This window comes from Ochotona curzoniae, unplaced genomic scaffold (genome assembly GCF_017591425.1).
Source record: "Ochotona curzoniae isolate NIBS_2020 unplaced genomic scaffold, NIBS_Ocur_1.0 scaffold_4506, whole genome shotgun sequence".
NCBI lineage: Eukaryota > Metazoa > Chordata > Mammalia > Lagomorpha > Ochotonidae > Ochotona > Ochotona curzoniae.
Window position 1 is genome coordinate 67,683,413 of NW_024467119.1, and position 20,647 is coordinate 67,704,059.

The following is a 20,647-nucleotide window of genomic DNA, read 5'->3' on the forward strand; positions in this document are numbered from 1 at the left end:
TTGAGAATGTTCAGCTGTATATTCTAGGATCACCATACCTTCTCTCTTACTGCAAATACTGTTTCACAATGTAACAAGTACTTTTTCTAGAAGCTTAGTGTGTTCTTCAATTTTGTGACTTTATCAAAATGTGTTAGGTGAATTTAGAGTGAAGATCGTTGGAGAATGTTTATAAATGGTCCCAGTCAGTAATGCTTCCATGGTTTGTTTGGGATAAAAATTTGTCATCCAATTGCCTTTGTGACTATTCAGTATAAATCTGTTGTTGTGACTTAAAGATTATTGTTATTTTTCTCTTTGATTTAAGCTTTGATTATTAGTATTATGTGTCAGGTATGCTTTTATGCAGTGGAGCTAGCACAAATAGATAAAATGATGAAAACCAAGTCATTATTGTTAGAAAACTTGTTTTTAGATTGCTGAAAATATACATATATGAACTTTCATTATGTCAGAAAGTGTGCCTCTGCATTTTTTAGCATTTTTAAGAGTCAGAAGAATATCTTCTGTTCTATTTGTTTATTATCAGCAAGCAACAAATTACCTGCACAATAATACTTGCATACTTACTGATTTATTTTTCTTTTGTGACTTTTAGCATGCTGGAAATATTAAAGAGGCTGCGAGATGGATGGATGAGGCCCAGGCCTTGGACACAGCAGACAGATTCATCAATTCCAAATGTGCAAAATACATGTTAAAAGCCAATTTGATTAAAGAGGCTGAAGAAATGTGCTCAAAGTTTACAAGGGTTTGTATAACAAGTTTTTGTTTTTCTTTTTAAAAGATTTATTTATTTATTTGAAAGAGAGAGAGATTTTCATCAACTGGTTTATTTTTTGGATGGACCCTGTGGCTGGAGGTAGTTAAGGTTGAGGCCAGGAATTAGGAGCTGCTTCGGCATTTAGACAGGGCCCAAACCATTGATCTGCTACTTTTTCCAGGCCATTAGTGGGGAAAAGTTTTGGAAGTGGAGCAGCTGGGTCTTGAACTCACACTGTTCCCACAACTAGCATTTTCCTGGATAAATAGAATATGAGCCAGTTCATACAAATATCTTGCTCATTTTCCAAAGTTCATTTTTAGTATCAAGTCAGAGTCTTAATCAAATCACTAGAGAGGGCCCAGCGTGATAGCATAGTGGTTAAAGTCCTCGCCAACACGCCTGGGATCCCATATAGGCGCCGGTTGTAATCCCAGCAGCCCTGCTTCCCTTCCAGCTCTTTGCTTGTGGCCTGGGACAGCAGTCAACAATGGCCCAAAGCTTTGGGATCCTGTACCGCATGGGAGACCCAGAAGGAGCTCCTGGCTTCAGATTGGCTTAGCTCTGGCCATTGCGGCCACTTGGGGAGTAAATCATCGGATGGAATATTTTTCTCTCTGTCTCTCTCTATTATCTGCCTTTCCAATAAAAATATTCTCTTAAAAAAAAGTGTTTAAAAAATCACACGAGAGAAAAACAAGTCAATAATGTGTGAAACTTCTGTTTAGAAAAGTTTTACTTGGAAGGCATTATATGGAGAAAGAGACGGAACAAGAGATCTTCTATCCCTTGGTTCACCTTACAAATGGTCACAATGAGGGAGGCCTGGTGCCACGGTTCATGGCTAAATCTTCGCCTTGCATGTACCAGGATCCCATACGGGTACCAGTTCATGCCCTAGCTACTCCTTGCCCTTCTAGCTCCCTGCTTTTTGCCTGGGAATGCAGTAAGGGATGGGCAGAAATCTTGAGTTCCTACACACATGTGGGAGACCCAGAAGAAGCTCCTAGCTCCTGGTTTTGGATCAGCTCAGCTCTGGGCATTGTCGCCACTTGGGGAGTGAACCAGTGGATGGAGGAGCTTTCTGTATCTGCTTCTGTTTAGGTTTAAAAAAATGCAAATTATCTCAGTGGCGAAGGCTGGGCCAGGCCATAGGCTGGAACCTTAGCTCTTCATCCATCTTCTGCTTTCCCAAGCAAATCAGTAGGAAGATGGATTGAAAATTGAGAGGTTGAGACACCGTGCAGGCCCTCATAAGGGATGCCAGTGTTGCAAACAGAGGTTTAATCTACTAAGCCAATGTGCTATAGAGAGCAGGATTGGTATTAGAGCAGCTGAGGCTTGAACTGAAGCCTTTATGGGAGGCCTGCACTGCAGATGGCAGCTTTACCGTCTGTGCCACAGCACCGGCCTCTACAGTGGACTTTCAAACTATATTGATGTATGTTGACATGAAATTTTGTAGGATTACAAAAACTAATATTTACTGAGTACCTTTCTATACTAGTCATCCCTAACTCCAATAGAACAGCATGCTTGTTAACCATTTGTCAAATGACATATATTCGTGGTTAGAGAATTTCAATTTCTTTCACATGTTAACTAATGCCTTTAATAAAAAATTCATAATTATTTTGAAAAGTGAAAATTAGCTTACTATCTTGCTTATCTGTTGGTCAGTTGATGTATTTAATGAGAAGTTATCTTAAATATCTGTGTCTTTCTTGTAGGAAGGAACTTCAGCTGTGGAGAATTTGAATGAAATGCAGTGCATGTGGTTCCAGACAGAATGTGCTCAGGCCTATAAAGCAATGAATAAATTTGGTGAAGCACTTAAGAAATGTCATGAGATTGAGAGAGTAAGTACCTTATACTGATGAGTTCTAATTTTACTTTGCTATCCAATGAAGATTTGTGGCAAATATTCTCCCTGTATATTTCATAGTATGTAATTTTAACATCAGAATTCTCAATTTTTATGAAGGAAATATAAGTTTTTTCCAGCCAGCTTGTCTGTTATCTAGTGTTACTTTGATAATTCTTTTGTAAAAGTTTATTGCAAGTTTTCATCTTGACTTTTTTTCTTTTTTGATTTATTAATTTTTTATTGTTAAGGCATATTTATGGAAAGAAAGTTCTGCTGGTTCATACCCAAATGGCTGCAATGGCCGGAGGAAAACCAATCAGAAGCCAGGAGCCTCCCCTGGGCTTTCTGTGCAGGTTCAGGGTCCCAAGGCTTTGGGCTATCCTCTGCTGCTTTTCCCATGCCACACAGACAGGGAGTTGGATGGGATGTTGATTGGCCAGGACACGAATGGGCACTCATATAAGATCCTGGCACATGTATGGCAAGCATTTAGCCACTAAACATTTGATTTTTGAACCTGTCTTTGGGGTTGTTGCTGCTGCTTCAATAGATAATGGAAGTTTGTTAAGTAATCCTAGAATTGGCCTGGTGGAATTGACTAATGGATACTGTGCACCCCTTTTGATTTATAAATGTTGAAGCCTTTTTATAATGTTTCTGAAGTCTTTACAGTGACTCTCCATCACTTGATTTATTTCTGTAGTAGATGACATTGCTTTGTTATGCATTTCTTCACATAGTTGATATACTTAATTTTAGTTTAGTAATATTTCCAGTGCAATGCACCAACTGAGCTGATGTGGAAGCTGTTTCTGACTTTACTTTGCTAGTTGATTTCTGACTTCCACATGGGAGGATCACATTGCAGAGTTCATATTTGTATTTTTTTATTTTTTGAAAGTTTCAAACATTGCATAGTAGAATCCTTTGCAGTTATCCTGTTTTTCAATAAGCTTCAATATTTAGCCTCACATTTTATATACTATTCAGCTATATTTGCTTTATCATTACTGTAGTTGTATGTATGATTCAGAAAAAAATGGAGCAGTGTTATTTAACAAATATTTTAATGGCTGCCATTATATCAGTTACCTTAAGTAATGGCTAGGTAGATGCATAATATTTCTATGGGATAAATATATTTAAATTTTAAAAAATATACTATCCTCTTTATAGCACAGAAACATGTAATTTTAAGGGTTTTGATTTTTTGTTTTTCTTAGACACTGCTATACTGTAATGTAATAATAAAAAGACAATTTTGTTAGCATTTTATAGAAATCACTGACGACCAGTTTGACTTTCACACCTACTGTATGAGGAAGATAACCCTTAGATCATATGTGGACTTATTAAAATTAGAAGATGTACTTCGACAGCATCCATTTTACTTCAAGGCAGCGAGAATTGCTATAGAAATCTATTTGAAGCTTCATGACAACCCCCTTACAGATGAGAATAAGGAACATGAAGCTGATACAGGTATAATATTCAAAGATTTATTATTATTTGCTTTGTTATATGTATGTGCTTTTTTAAATTGAGCTATTTTAAATATTTCAAAATTTAAAAATTGAAAATAGTAAATGGAGCACCATGTGATAGTTTGATACCTATATAAGTAGTGTAATTTCTGGAACAGGAATCCATGTATTTCCTCATACTTTTAGCATTTGTTTAATGGCAAAAGCATTCAAGATCCTTCCTTCTGGTGTTTTGTTTTTAAAGATTTATTTGTTAAAGTCAAAATATATGTGTTGTGTCTGTGTGTGTGTGTGTATAATATCTAGAGTCATTGTGTAATAAAAGCCCAGAACACTTCATAATTCATCTTTTCCCCATTCCTCCCAGATTCCTTTCCTTCCCAGCCTATCGTAATTAAATTCATACAATCTGATGAAGAATGTAGGTTTCCTGACTATGAGTTAACCACCACTAGGGGACTGGCCTCGTGGCACAATGGGTTAAACTTCTTGAGATATCTATATCCCATATCAAAACGACAGTTAACCACCAGACCAAGTGCCCTTTTAAAAGATTATTTTTTTCTTTAATTTGAAAGTCACAATCATAAAGCAAGTGAGAGAGCATCAATCTTCCATTCACTGGTTCACTCCCCAAATGGTTGTAGTAACTAGGGTTGGACCAGGAAGAAACCAGGAGCCCAGGAACTTTATGCAGGTCTTTATGCTTTATGTGGGTACAGGATATGAAAGTGTAGTTGCCGGTGCTTGAACTGGAACCCATATGACATGCCAGAATTTCAGGAGGCAGCTTTATCTGTTATGCCACAATGCTTGCCCCTTCATTTTGAATTTTTAATGTCCTGTTTTGCTTCTCTTTATTTGCTTGTCTTACCTACTTGTTAAATTTTCAACGTGCACCCCCATTCCCCAGTTTATTTATTTGAAAGTCACGGTTATGGAGAGTAGAATTAGATCTTAAATACCCAAGTTGACAAAACTAGGCCAAAGTCAGTATCCAGGAGCTTCTGGATCTCCCAATGTTGACGGCAAGGACTCAAGCAGTTGGACCAAGTTCCTTTGCTTTCCCCAGGTCATTAACAGTGAGCTGTGCTAAAAATGTAGCAGCTGGGATATGAACCAGTGTCCATATGAGATAGTAGTGATGCATCAGCAGCTTTATCTGTTTGCTTTATACCACAATGTCAGCAACTGTTGTTTCAATTTTTACTCTGAAAGATGGTAATAATTTATTATGTTTACCCTGGTAGAGCATTCTGAATTTGTCTGTGTAGTTACTCTGATAAGTAAGTTTCCTCTTCTCTTACTTGTTATCATCTCTTTCCATTTTAAGAACTCTATTTAGCACTTCTTCCAAGACAGGTCTGGGTGTGATGAATTCCCTCATCTTTTGTTTGTTTGGGAATGTCTTTATCTGTCTTCATATCTAAATAAGAACTTTCTAACTGCAGTATACTTGTTTGGCAATTTTTTCACTTCAGGTCAGTGGAACTCTCATGCCATTGTTCTCTAACCTGTAAGTTTTCTGCTTTAGAGCTTGCTTACAGTTTCTTTTGGGTAGATTGATGACTTTAGGGTTTCTTGTACCTGGGTTGTTGTGTCTTTTGTAAACCATGAGATTTTCTATTATTTCTGAAATTGCTTTCTACTTGCTTGACATTTCCTCTTAAACTTCAGTAGGTCAAAAATTTGTTCTTTTTATGCCATCCCAAAGTTTCCTTAAACTTAAAACCGTAGAGCTCACTGATTGTGTTGTTTGATCTGTTCTGCTGTTTGAATCTGTTTGATGTATTCAGCTTTGTTGATAGGCAAAATTAGAGAGTCAGAGATTTTTCATATGCTGATTCACTCCCCAAAAGATTGCAATAACCAATACAATACATTATCTGCTCAGTGGATTTTACTATCCTGCCACTGATTCTTTTTTTTTTTTAAGGTTTATTTTTATTATTATTTTTATTGGAAAGGCGGATATACAGAGAGGAGAGACAGAGAGGAAGATCTTCCATCTGATGATTCACTCCCCAAGTGAGCACAACGGCCAATACTATGCTGATCAGAAGCCAGGAGCCTGTTCCGCGTCTCCCATGCGGGTGCAGGGTCCCAAAGCTTTGGGCCGTCCTCGACTGCTTTCCCAGGCCACAGGCAGGGAGCTGGAAGGGAAGCAGGGCTGCCGGGATAGAAGCGGCGCCCATATGGGATCCCGGGCGTGCAAGGCGAGGACCCCAAACACTTGCACCATTGCACCGGGCCCGCCACTGATTCTTAATATAACCCTTTTGTTCCTTTTTGTTCCTTACTCTTTTTCAAGGTTGTTGGAGGGTTCACAGAGCCAGTTCTTGGATATCTGGAAAGGCACCAAGTGGGTCATACCTTGGTCTCTCAGTCATCCAGCTCTGTAGGCCAGGTATAAAAGCAGCCATTGGTGATACCTACTGGAGTATATCTGTTGCAGTACGGCACAGATCTCCAAGCTGATACTGGGACAAGTCTAGAGACTTTTTATTGACACATACCTCAGGATGGTCGTATTTAAAATCTGCCAAGTGCTAGGGTTTTACAGGTCCTGCAGTGAGTCCTCAGGCACAGTCTCATGGTTTCTTGCCAACTGCTCAAGGATAAAGGAGAGATAATAAAGGCAGTTCCTTCGTTGCCTTGGTTGGTACTACGCTGAGTCACATGTGGGTCTTAAAAAATCGTTGGATGCTATGAAGTCTTAGGGGTGCATGCTTGGCTGACTTAAGGCTAGTAGCAGTATGAATGGAATCGGTTCACCTGAAGAGAACTTCTTTAATCAACAAAGTATTGTTTATATGTATACTTTTCAGTAAAAGTCAAATTTACTTTGTTCCTGGCCATTCACTTTTTTAAAGATTGAACATAATGAGTTATACTTTTTTTTAAAAGATTTATTTTTATTATTTTTTATTGGAAAGGCGGATATACAGAGAGGAGAGACAGAGAGGAAGATCTTCCGTCCGATGATTCACTCCCCAAGTGAGCGCAGCAGCCGATGCTATGCCGATCTGAAGCCAGGAGCCTCTTCCGGGTCTCCCACGCGGGTGCAGGGTCCCAAAGCTTTGGGCCATCCTTGACTGCTTTCCCGGGCCACAGGCAGGGAGCTGGATGGGAAGCGGGGCTGCCAGGATTAGAACCGGCACCCATATGGGATCCCGGGCATTCAAGACGAGGACCTTAACCACTTGCACCACTGTGCTGGGCCCAATAATGAGTTATACTTTTAAAATAATGATTTGTTTGGTTTTCTTGGGAAAGTTATAGAGGGGAGAAAGAGGGAGAGAGCAGGAAAGACACAGAGTGAGCTCTTCCATCTGTGGGTTCACGCCCCCTTACTGGCTGCTTTGGCTAGAGCTGGGCTGTCTGAAGCCAGGATTCAGGAGCTGCTTCTGGGTCTCCCACGCGAATGCAGGAGCTTCTCTAGCCATTATAAAGGTGTTAGATTGGAAACGGGGAAGCTAGGACTAGAATCAGTGCCTATATGGAATGCTGGCACTGTATGTAGAAAATTAGTTAGCTATGCCAGTCTTGAGTTGGACATGTGTAATTGGTTTATCTGCCACTAAGTATTTATGACTAATCTGTGTACGTTGCTAAGTGCACACTTTATTTAAACTCTTCATTAATATTGGCTGTTGCTATAACATTCCTTTTACAATGTCAATTTGTAATTCACTTACTAAAAGTAGTGTTTGAAAGCTAGCTTGGAATTAAAGCTAGGAAAATGATCCATTGACTTCTCTATTTTAAAAACTGTATCATTTATATATGAATTATTCATTTGAAAGACATCATATAGGGAGAGACAGAGACTCTTCCATCCTCTGATTTCACTCCAAGCAACTGCAATGGCATCAGCTGGGCCAGGCCAGAACAAGCAACCTGGAACTCCATCCTAGTATCCCATGTACTTGGAACATCTTTTGCGGCTTTCCAGGGCATATTAGCATTGGGCTAGATTGGAAGAAGAGCAGTTGGGAATTGAACTAGTTCTCCAGTGTGGGATGCCGTTTAACATATGCAATGTGGATGGCTGTGACACAACACTTGCCTCATTGATTTTTTACCTACTTTGTGTCATCTTTATATAGACTGTTAGAATAAACAGGCAGGTTTCCCTAGATAGTTATTTGTTCAGGAATCTCAATAAAAGTGAATCTGTCAATATTTTGAGATACTCTGCTCTGATAAATTGACATCACTCCTTTTTTAAGAGATGATTATGTAGAATAGGGGCACATCTGTGAGTGGGATCTATTCTGTCAGAAAAAAAAATTTTGTTGGAACATAACCAAGTGTATTTTTATATGATGTGTAGCTGAATTTGTTCTGTATCAGCTGAGTTCAGTTCCAACAGAAGCCTATAGCTTGCAAACCTCCAAATAGATACTTGCTAACCCTTTAGCATGCTTGAAAAGCTGACTCTCAAGTATAGAAAAGTATATTTAAACCTTACCCTGTCTTTTATTATCACTTGATTGTCAGTTTTCCTCTAAAGTTACAGGTTTTTCATACAACTGTTGCAGTATTACCTCTCAGGCACAGATGCTTGAGTCATTTGTTTAAAATGCCATAATACGTAAGGGTATGATGAAGCGGTAGTGCATCAAGTGATTGGGTTCCTGTGTGCATCTGTTTCTGGCTCTTGACTCTGATCCTCGTTGTTCCATGCATTTTGAGTGTGAACCAGAAGATTTATGCTCCTTTTCTATTTCTCTCTGAAATAAGAAAATAAAATTTAACATGGTATAATGTGTGCATCTGAGGTCTGCATATCTTTTCAAACATTAAATTGTCTCTAGATTATTTATAACACATTATTGTGTGAACACTAAATGTATATTATGTGTGTCCTTAGAACCCTCCAAAAATTTGTGTGTGTTCAGTATAATCATCTCCTCTGTCCCCCACTTCAATTTTTTTTATATTTGCTGGAATCTAGGCATGTAGAACTTAGAGATCCAGAGGGCTGGCTCTACATTAAATAATAACATATAAATCTGTGCGGTTTGGTGGAACGGCAATAAAACATATTTAACCTGTGGCAGGAAAGCAAGTAGTGGCAGTTATTTTACAAGTCATTAAAAGGATAGCATTCATGTGGCAACTCAGTAGTCTTTGTCAAATACTTTTATTTAAGCAGGAAAATAGAAATAAATGACCATGTATTTAGTTTTGGCTATTGTATTATCTGTTGCTACATTATTTCAAAATTTGAAATGTAATGCAATTATATACTGGGATTGAGAATTGAGAAGCCTAAATGTATTCTGGCTCAGCATTTCATGAGAAGTTAATTGAACATAAGATTTGGCTGAACTTAAAACTCTGATGTCCATCTGCTTAGTCACATGGAGGCTCCCGTTCTTACTCTCTCCGTAGCATTTCCTTAGGATGCTATAGCTAGCCATGAGAATGAGCAGTACAAATGCTTTGTGGTGGTCTGCTCTCTGAACTTTTGACTTTTATTTCCTTCCTGTTTTACTTGGTCAGAGGGGAGTTGCCAGTTAGCAGGGAAGAGTTGAGTTTACAAACACATTTTTTACCACCACAGTTTGCATTGTTGCTACAAATTATTTACATTATACTACATAAGCAATATTATTATGTTTTCTTAAGTCCTTTAGAAGGCTTATCCATTGCAGCCTTGTCTTAAAAGTCTAGAATGTTACTGTGCATCCAGCACAGGTGCTGATGTGGCTCCTTGAATATAACCTGTTTCCCCACTAGAACTATAGCTTTTCAAAAATCGCTTTTTGTGTGTGTAAAGACTTATTTTGATTGGAAAGGCAGGTTTTACAGAGAGAAAAGATAATGAGAATGATCTTCCATTTACTGGTTTACTACCCAAATGGTTGCAACCACTGTAGCTGAGCTAAGCTAATCTGAGCTACTCAGAAGCAAGGAGCTTCTTCTGGGATCCCCCATGAGGGTCCAGGATGCCAAGGCTTAGGGGAATTGCTGGAGACTTTCTCAGGAAATACACAGAAGTTAATGTTTCGTGTCAGTTTCATGAAATTTGCAAGTTCAGTGGTGTACAAATTAATAATCCTGCAATCTAAGGTTCTTGGTATTACATTGTGGCTCATTCGTCCTTTTCCTTGAAATTTGGCCTTTTTTTTAAAGGCTTATTTTATTTTTATTGGAATATCAGATATACAAAGAGAAGGAGAGACAGGAAGATCTGTCCATTGATTCACTCCCTAAGTGAGTAAAATGGCTGGTGCTGTGCCAATCTGAAGCCAGGAGCCAGGAACTTCTTCCCGGTCTCCCACACAGGTGCAGAGTCCCAAGGCTTTGGGCCATCCTCGACTGCTTTCCCAGGCCACAAACAAGAAGTTGGATGGGAAGTGGAGCTGCTGGGATTAGAACCGGCGCCCATATGTGATCTTGGTGCTTTCAAGGTCAGGGCTTAAGCCACTAGGCCACGCCTCCGGGCCCGGCATTTGTTTTCAACTATATAATATTGATTCTGCTTCCTGCCAGTAAATGTTGAGGTTCTAAGGACATCTTTTTTTGATTGACCTGTTCTGTCTTCTGTTTTCTTGGTTATGGTTCTGAGTCCAGCATTTCAATTGGAGAAATCTCCAAAGAAACTTCGTCTGAGGTGTTCCCAGACCAGATTCTTGTATGTGCTAGTAAGTACAGGGCCTGGCGCAGACCATCACCCTGATCAGCTGATGGTTGCAATTGCTGGGTTGGTTCTGTTTCCAGCTCTGACTTACACTGGAACCCAGTGGGTGTTGCAGTCCAGCCTGGTGCTGCCATCGCACAAACCAGTGGGAGCTGCAGCCTAGTTGGAGCGACCCACAATAACCCCCACCAGGCCCACCCCCTACCCTGGTTTGCCAGTCTGTGTAGTAGTGGTCCAGTCTGTCCCACACCCATTCCACCCCAGCCCCTGCCCTAGTTTTTGTGCCCTCCCGTGGAAGTGGTAACTCAAGAGGGATGAGTCCACTATTTCCCTCTCAGGCCTCTCCCACTCACAGATTATGCACTCTCCAGGTAGTTCTGTGGTTTGAGTTGACAAAACTATCCCCCAGTGCCAGCTTCTTCCAGCTGATGCTGTAGCTAAGCCCACACAACCCTCACCCACTCTAATTTTGTTTGCACCAGTAGGAATAATAAGTCCAGCCTGGCTTTTCCCTGATCTAGTCCACATGAGGCCCACAGGTGTTATAGCGCTGCTTAGTCTGGTCTGCCCCTGTCCCAGCTCATGCTCTCCAGCGAGAGTAGCTGTCCAGCAAAGGAACCCTCCCTTATTCCCATGCTGGCTCTGCCCCCTCCCTTCCTGGTTCTCGTGTGCTGGTTGGGCACTGGGGCCACATCTGGTACAGGCAACCTCACCTTGGCATTCGTAATATGCACTGGTTTTTGTCGCAACCGAACCTGGCTTGACCCACAATGTTGTGGTGCCTGAATTTGCCAGTGGATTACGTGGACAGATTCAGCCTAGTCTTCCCCCGATCCATGCCAAATGTATGCCAGTGGGTAACTTTTCGTTGCCTGTTCTGGGCTGTTTCCTATCATGCTTCTTGCGCTTACCTGCCATGTCTGTGTCCTGCCAGAGGAGTTGCCCAGGCTCCTCCATCAGAACCTGTCCCAATGCCAGATTTTGCTCATACCAGTGGATCCATGAGCCAGCCCTACTCACTTCACCTCTTGTCCTAGCAGTAACAATGGCTTTTCCTGACTGGCCTTCAACCCAAATTGGTCTTGCCGTTGGATGTTTCAACGCAGCTATGGCTCGTCCATACCCACATATGGCTCACACGTGGCTCTGTAGGGGTTGAGACCTTGCCTAGTCCATCCCACATCTACCCTGGTCCTCCAGGACACCAGATAGTGTTGGAGTCTAGCCTGGCTTGCTGCGTCCATTCCCAGTCCACATTTGTGCCAAGGGAGACTACAACCATATCCTGATCAGAATGCAGCCCCCATTTCAGAACCTCCACCCAGCTAGGGTTGTTCCCTTACCTCCCCAACCAGACCTGTTCCCAGTCATAGATCATGTGCATGCCAGTGGTTGCTCTGACTCAGCTTGGCATAGCCCCTCACCTGTCCCGACCTCTGCCTTAGACACTGTGGCTTAGCGTCCCTGGCTCATGCAGGCCAGTAGGTACAAAAGCTTAGTTTGGCATGACCTGTGATCCCTTTTGGTCTCTAGTTTCGCTTGTGGGCTAAGGTTTTCTCAGTCCTGCCCAGGCCACCCCGTTCGTTCCATTACCAACCCACACATTAACCAGCCATTGGAGCTACTTTGCCCAGCTTGTCCGACCTCCAATTCTGGACCACATGTGCACGAGCGAGAGCTATGATTCGCCAGGGGAGTTTCCCAAGTTCCTCCATTTAATCCACTCCCAGACCCAGTTCTCGTACATGCCATTGGGTTTTAGGCCAGTGCCCAGCAAAGTCTGGCCTTCCCTTTGCCCTGTATGAGCTGGTGAACATTGCAGCCCGGCCCACCCCACACCCTGTTCTGGGTGCACATTCGGGTGCTGCAGCCCTGACCAGTCCAGACTGTTGTGGGTTCCTTTACCTGTGAGTGATGGCAGGCTCCTTGGTCACACCTAGCTTAGCCCATCACCACCCCAACTCTTGAGCTAACCCGTGGGGCTAGAATTTCCACAGGGTTTGGCCCACACATGCCTCACAGAATCTGCCCCCGGTTATGGTTCCAGTGCTAGTTAATGTAATGGCTTGCTTAATGTGACCCTTCTCCTAATCCATCATTATGTCAGGTAACAGGGTATGATTCTGCAGGACAAGCCCTGAGCCATAGCTTTTGCATGGACTGGTGTTTGGTGGTCAGCATTGCTAAGTGAATACAAGTTCTTCAAAGGAAGAGTTATTGTCATTGGGGATTTTTCGTTTGCTTCACGTCCTAGAAGCACAGTGGGTTCAATCTGGATCTACCTTAGCAGCGATTTTAAGAACCAAAACCCTAGAGCTCCTCAGCTGGGCAGCCAGCAGGTAGAGCCTGGCACCAAATGGTGCACTGGCTGCCTGGGGACAGCTCACCACATGCACATGGTGGCTGCTGCCTGGGATCCAGGCATGAGATGGCCCATCCTGAGACCTCCCAGCAGCTGGGCCAGGGTTTCCTTTTAGTCTGTTGTGCTTCATTCCATTACTGGAATCTGATTTAATTGTGATCTGCTGATGGGAAAACACTCTTGAATTTTCCTTTGGGGTGGGGGGAGTTTAAAAAAGAGTGGCGGTAATAGTGAGAGAGATGTCTTTTTTTTTTTAAGACATTCATTTGTATATTTTAAAATTTAGATTTAGATCTTCTGTCTGCTTCTTCACTTCCTGAATGGTCACACATAGCTGCCCATGGCCAGACAGAAGTCAGGAGTTCTGGGTCTCCCGCATGGGTGGCAGGGGCTTAAATACTTGGGCTATTGTTTATTGCTTTCTTAGGGCATTATCGCGGAGCTCATTTGGGAATGAATTAGCTAAGTTGCAGACCAATGCCCAGTATGGGATGCCAGCTTTGTGAGTGACAGCCTCATCCACTAGGTCACAGTGTTGATGCAAGGAGCTGTGTCCTCTCCCTGTTAATTTACTCCCCGGATGCTGGTGACAGCTAGGAATAGGCTTGGTTGTTATTCTATCTGGGTCTCCCACATGGATGATAGGGTGACAGGGCCCGGGCATTGATTTTTTTTTTTTCCTACCTGCATTCTTTTCTATACTTGCCCCTGCCACTGGTAACATGTAGCTGTATTGATGAATAGCCAGGACTTGAAACTCCTTTCCAGTGTGGGACTCTGGCATCCCAAATAGCAGCATAACTGGCTGCACCACAGTGTTCACCTCTGTTCCAAAGGCTTAAATAGCTTTATTACTTCACACAATCTGTGAGTCACAGCCTTACATATTTACATTTTTAGAGATTATTTCTTCAGACTGATTTGTTCCCTGAGACACTGAGTTCTGAGTCTTGACAAGATTTTCTGGCCAAATCCTTTGTTTTCCCTCTTGATACATTTCCTGGATTGGACCTTTTGTTCAGCACCCATTTCTGGAAAGCCAGCATGTTTTCAAAGCCATCAAATCCCAGCTACTGTAGCAGGGATTTGATGCAGGTAGGAAAAAAAATCTCTTTTCCATTTCATTCTAAGCTGAAAGAAAATTCAGGTTTCCTGTTAAATACTTGGCAATCACCTTAGCGGGGGTCATCAAATTAATTTGATAAATTTTATACTTCTTAGAAATTTCTGCCACTATGTGACTAACATACTCTCACTTGACTTTAAAGTGCCACCTGTAACCTCCTTGAAGTCCCGACTCTAAAGCTTTTCAAAATCTTCAGTTGGTATTGTGGTACAATAGTTAAAATATTATTGCAAAGTCCACCTGCCATATTAAAGTGTCTAAGTTAGAGTCCAGCTCTGCTTATGATCTAGCTAACTCCTAGGAGAGACTGCAGGAGCTGTGGGAAGAAACTGAGTGCCTACTGTCTCTAGGAAATGGAATTTCAGGCCCTTCGCTTTGGCCTGGCCCAAAGCTCCAGCTGTTACAGGTATATGGGAGTTGAACTGATAGATCAGAAATTTTTCAAGACATGATAAACCTGAAGTTCTTCATTCTTCATGGTCTCCACCTTTAGCCACTTCTGGGCTTGTTAGGGTATTCTACTTCTAGGTAGAAAAATCTCCATTGGTTATCTGTGTCTACAAAACAGATTATTCAGTAACTTATGTGAATATTATTGTGACTTAGCTATTTATTTGTGAAGACCCAGAATATTTCAAAATACCCACTTTGGATTGGAAGGTTTTTTTTTTCCAGGATGACTTTGATCGCCTGTGGCCTCACGTTTTGGCCAAATGCTACTGGCTTCCTCTAAATGATCAAAACGAGTTACTAAGCACATAGCCCACGATTAAATGGAAGGAAAACTGAGTTGTCTTTTTAAAACTTCTAAAAATCTTATCTACTGATTTACTCCCTATGTGTCCCCAGTTGCTGAAACTGAGATGGGCTGATGCTAGGATCTGAGTGGCAGTACCCAGTTATTTTGTATTTATTTTTAGAAAATTTTTATTAAAAAGGCAAAGTTACAGATCATTCTCAAGTGGTCACAATAAGCAGAGCTAGGCCGATCTGAAGCCAGGAGCCAGGACTTAAAATAAACATCCACTCTGGCTCTGCTTTTTGACAGAATTTGTGGGCATATTTTGAAATCATCACTACGTTGTTGAATTTTCAAACATGGCTCATTTCTCAATGTTAGTAAGTCTTACCCAAAAAGTATTGAGTGAGCATGTAGCCTTCACATGGATACTTATATGGTTTTCACATCATAGCATTTGATGATTTCCAGCCTTTATTTTGAGACATTCTGCAGTCTGAACCTAAGAATGCTGTGGATTTTCAACATTGAATTAAAAAATTTTTTTTAAATATTTATTTTTACTGGAAAAATGAGTTCACAGAGAGGAAAGACAGAGGGAAATATCTTCCATCTGCTGGTTCACTCCTCAAATGGCTGCAATAGCTGGAGCTGAGCCTATTGAAGCCAGGAGCCCAGGAACAACTTCTGGGTCTCCCACATAGCATAGGTGCAAGGTCCCAAGGACTTGGGCTATCTTCCACTGCTTTCCAAGGCTATAAGCAGGGAGCTGGGTGGGAAATGGAGCAGCTAGCACACAAAATGGCATGCTAGTGTTTGGAAGTGCAGTAATAGACAGTTGAGCCGTTGCACCAACTCCTCAGTATTGCAGTTTACCAATTTAGTTATTCATTTATCCTGTCAACAAACATTTGTTTTCTCTATGCATGCTGCTAGGTCCTTAGAATCCAAAGACTGAGTAACACAGAAAAACTTTTTCTAAGAAGTTCACAGTATAAGTGAGGTATAGAAATGAAATGTTATAATAGCACAATATGTTAAGGTGGAGAAAATAAAAAATAACTGACTGTATTAATCAGCATGAACATAGTCCAGAGTCCTTAAAAAGTAACAGTTTGATTTTACTTCACTTTGTGTAAATTATAAACTTTTAATAATGTTGCAAGTAGTTTGACATTGCTGGAGGAACTTTAATGCCCTGCTGTGATTACATGTTTACAGTGCATATCCACCTGGTTTCAAAAATTGTTTCTGAATTAGTTATGTTTTTTCACTATTTAATGTGGGAACCATTAAGAGACTAGATACAGACAGATATGTTTATATGCATACCATGTCATTATTTATTAAATGGGAATTTGTCAGGGAATATTAAATAATGTTAGGTGATCATTTCTAGTTTGGGTTAGGATGCTAATAATTTAATCAATTCACCTTGTCACCTGCAGCTAACATGTCTGACAAAGAGCTAAAGAAACTACGTAATAAACAGAGAAGAGCTCAAAAGAAAGCTCAAATAGAAGAAGAGAAAAAAAATGCAGAGAAAGAAAAGCAACAGAGAAATCAGAAAAAGAAGAAGGATGATGATGATGAGGAAATCGGAGGTCCAAAAGAAGAACTTATCCCTGAGAAACTGGCTAAGGTATTAACAGCTGAGGAAAATTTCAAGACCAGCTACTCTTTTTTTTTTTCTTTCAAAATTTATTTGTTTTTATTGGAAAGAGAGAGGGACAGATAGAGGGAGAAATCTTCTATCTGCTGATTCACTCCACAATTGGCCACAATGGCTAGAGCTGAACCAATCTGAAGCCAGAAACCAGGAGCTTCTGTGCGCGTCACACACAGGTGCAGAGCCATAGAGCTGTGGGCTGTATTTGCCCCTTCCTTCCTGCCTCCCTACTTCTGTCTCTGTCTCTCTCTCTTCCTCCCTTCCTCTCTCTTTCTCTCTTCCTCCTTTCCTTTCCCTTTCCTTTCCTTCAATATTTATGTATTTTTATTGGGAATTCAGAGGCACAGGGAGGGGGAGAGACAGAGAGGAAGTTCTTCCATTAGCTCCCCAAGTGCTCACAATGGCTGGAGCTGTGCCAAGCCAGAGCTTCTTCAGGTCTCCCACGTGGGTGCAGGGTCCCAAGGCTTTTGGGCCACTACTTTCCCAAGCCAAAAGCAGGGAGACGGATGGGAAGTGGGGCCACCAGCATTAGAACCAGCACCCATATGGGATTCCAGCATTTTCAAGACTTTAGCTGCTAGGCTACCACAGGGGGCTCTCAGCTTCTTTTCTAGGCCACAAGCAGGGAGCTGGATGGGAATGGAGCAGCCCGGATATGAACCAGCACCTATATAGGATCCCAGTGCATGCAGGGCGAGGACTTAACCACTAAACCATTGTGCTGGATCCATCACTTTATACAGTTTTAATATCAGTGTGGTCACAGACTTTAGAACTAAATGTGATATTCAGTTTTTAATCTTTCTTGGTACATGCTAAGTCAGTAGGGTGTATAGTAGAAAAAGTTTTGTCCTTCTGATCTGGGTCTGGCTGTCAGCTCTTAAACTTTCTTATAACTTTATTGTGTGTCCTGGATGTTTTACAAACCGCTGATGGTTTTCCCATCCATAGAAATAAGGAAAACCTTTATTAGGCCGAGAGAAAATATATATGTGAAGTATCTAGTCACATACAAGTTGTTATATCTAGTGTAAGTTCAGCTTGTTAAAATTGTGTTTGTTGATCTCTTACTTTTTCATTATGGGTGTTGACAAAATTTCATTGGTGTTCCCCATGAAGAAATTGCCAAATATTTTCTCCAAAGTAGAATATGATCTGGTTTGATTACTGTTAATTATTAAACTGAAACCATTGTATTCATTGTCAAATAACTCATTTTGGCTTTCTTTTGACCTTTGACATTTTTTTCTATATGGAAATAATTGCATAATTCATTATGTTTAGGCAGTAAACTAACATAATTCCTTTTTATTATTGGTATTTGTAATATGCAGGTAAGTAAGGAAGCACAGAAAATTGACTTTTTATGCTTCATAAGGACTACAGTTATTTAGAAGCTAAAATCAATTTTAGGGGAATTTCCGTCCTTATGCCTTAACTTCCTTTGTTACAACCAATTTTATCAGTACCTCTCTTTCTACTCAGTTTCCCTTTCTCTGATGACTTTTCTTTCTACCTGATCATGGCTTCATGTGATTATTAAATAGAGGAACTGTTTGGGTTGTTTGGTCATTGTGTTATTAGACTACTTATACAGAGTAGAATTTTTACAACAGACTTTCTTACAAACTGTTAAGTTTTTATTGTGCCCCAACTGATAGTATTTGCCTTTGCACTAAATGTCAACTTGTAATCTGATTATTTGTAATCGTGTTTGTAACATCTTAGAACAGAAAGATACCCCTATTGAATAGTTTCCACGTTCACCGTTACCATTTTCTCAACTTGCTGACAATACTGAATTGGAAGAAGCGTTTAGCTGGGATTGGTGGTGTAGACTTCTCTTAATGCTCCTAGCAAATCTGGATTTCCAATATGTATTGGCTTTTTTATTCTCCTTTTTTTCCTATCCTTGTCATTAATGGTAAATATAGTGTTCAGAACCAAGGCATTTTTAAGTTAATAATAATTTATTTTAGGAGAATAGATAAATTTTTCTTCTGTCATGCTAGGAAAAGATAGCAACATACCTCTTTTTAAAATGTTTTAAATTTTATGTTTACATTTAATTTTGAAAATTTGTAAAATTTTATTTCTGGTCTACTTGAAAGAGGGGTATGGAGATCTTCCATCTGATGATTCACCCCCCAGAGATCTCCAATGGCCAGTTCTAGGCCAGCTTAAGCCAGGAACCTGAGTTTCCTTTTGTGGTGGCTAGCATTCAAATGCTTGAACCATTACATGCTGCCTTCTAGGAGAAAGCTGGATCAGAAGTGGAGTTACTTTTGGTCAAACCAAGCATGGAATGCAGTTGTTCCAGGAAATGGCTATGAGCTGCTCTGGCAAATTCCCCCTCATATACAATATATCTTTAAAGATTTATTTTTTTATTATTTTTTCATTGGAAAGGTGGATGTACAGAGAGGAGAGACAGAGAGGAAGATCTTCTGTCCGATGATTCACTCCCCAAGTGAGCGCAACGGGCCGATACTATGCCCATCTGAAGCCAGGAGCCTCTTCCGGGTCTCCCACGCGGGTGCAGGGTCCCAAAGCTTTGGGCTGTCCTTGACTGCTTTCCCAGGCCACAGGCAGGGAGCTGGAAGGGAAGTGGGGCTGCCGGGATTAGAACCGGCGCCCATATGGGATCCTGGGCGTTCAAGGCAAGGACCTTAACCACTTGCGCCACTGCGCCGGGCCCTACAATATATCTTAAAAAGGCACAAGAGCATATATAGATCTAAAAATGGCATATAAGCAAAACTGCCATTGAAAATGTCTTAGCTAGGTCAGTTCAGTGACTAGGGGTATTTAGAAGGATGAAAAACTCAATATAATTGGGTAGTCATTTTAGCTCTTCTCTTTTTCCTGACAGAAGCATTTTTCTCCTGAGTACTTTAAATTCCAACTTAGTAAAATATAGTAGTCATAGGAATAAGGAGTAAATATTTAATGTGTGAGAATGATGTCCTGATAAAACTCCAATTTTCTTCCTTATCTATTATCTCTTGAATCTGAAGTTCTTAATGTGACAGAACCATTTATTTTATTGATTTCTGATTCTGATTTAGAGATCACCTCAGAATAATGCAATGTGCATAAAATAACACATACTTTGAATTATAAAGACAGACAATATTGATTTGCTCTGTGATGTTCTTTTGTGTTTGCCTCATGCCTTCCTTCATCCCGTGTCATTTCCCTCTTGAGTCTTTTTGTTTTTATCTCATTGCTATCTTGCCTGCTTTTCTTAATTTCTTTTCCTGGTTCTATTGTATTAGTTTGCATTGAAAGCAGTTGTAGTATTTGTTATTAAAGAGTCTCAAGGACCTGGTGTGGTAGCCTAGCAGCTGAAGTCCTTGCCTTGCATACACCAGAATTCCATGCGGGCACCGGCTCCAGTCCCAGAAGCCCTGCTTTGCATCCAGCTCCCTGCATGTGGCCTTGGAAAGCAGTCGGGGATGGCCCAAAGTCTTGGGACCCTGCACCTGTATGGGAGACGCAAAAGAAGCTCAAGCTCTGGCTTCTGGCTTTGGATCAGCTCAGCTCGCTGTTGCGGCCACATTCGTGTGTGAATCAATGGACAGATATCTTCCTCTCTGTCTCTCCTCCTCTCTGTATATCTGCCTTTCCAATAAAAATGAATAAATCTTTTTTTAAAAAGTCTTAAAAATCAAAGTCTGTTTTGTTCAGATTATGGGAGCTTAAGGATGAAAGTATATTTGTAGCTGATAAAGTATTTTCACCAAAAGCAGGGACAGAATACCCAAAAGTACTTTTAGTAGAAAAGCCATACTTCCCAAGAGGAGTATTACTTCCATTTGTATAATATTTTTTTTATCTTTGTCAGGTTGAAAATCCTCTGGAAGAAGCTATTAAATTTTTAACACCGTTGAAGAACTTGGTGAAGAACAAGATAGAAACTCATCTTTTTGCCTTTGAGATTTACTTTAGGAAAGGTAGGCAATTAGGGTACAATGGCCCTGGT

General features: G+C 40.8%; 1 protein-coding gene across 2 annotated transcripts in view; it reads left to right on the plus strand.

The window, feature by feature from the left end:
* NAA15 (N-alpha-acetyltransferase 15, NatA auxiliary subunit) overlaps positions 1-20,647 on the plus strand; it is a 91,546-nt gene that overhangs the window by 58,025 nt on the left and 12,874 nt on the right. For both annotated transcript variants that reach the window (XM_040967406.1, XM_040967407.1), the window contains exons 12-16: positions 599-751; positions 2,494-2,622; positions 3,899-4,112; positions 16,442-16,635; positions 20,510-20,618. In XM_040967406.1, the coding sequence (XP_040823340.1) occupies positions 599-751; positions 2,494-2,622; positions 3,899-4,112; positions 16,442-16,635; positions 20,510-20,618 (799 nt within the window). The remainder of the gene's footprint in view (positions 1-598; positions 752-2,493; positions 2,623-3,898; positions 4,113-16,441; positions 16,636-20,509; positions 20,619-20,647) is intronic.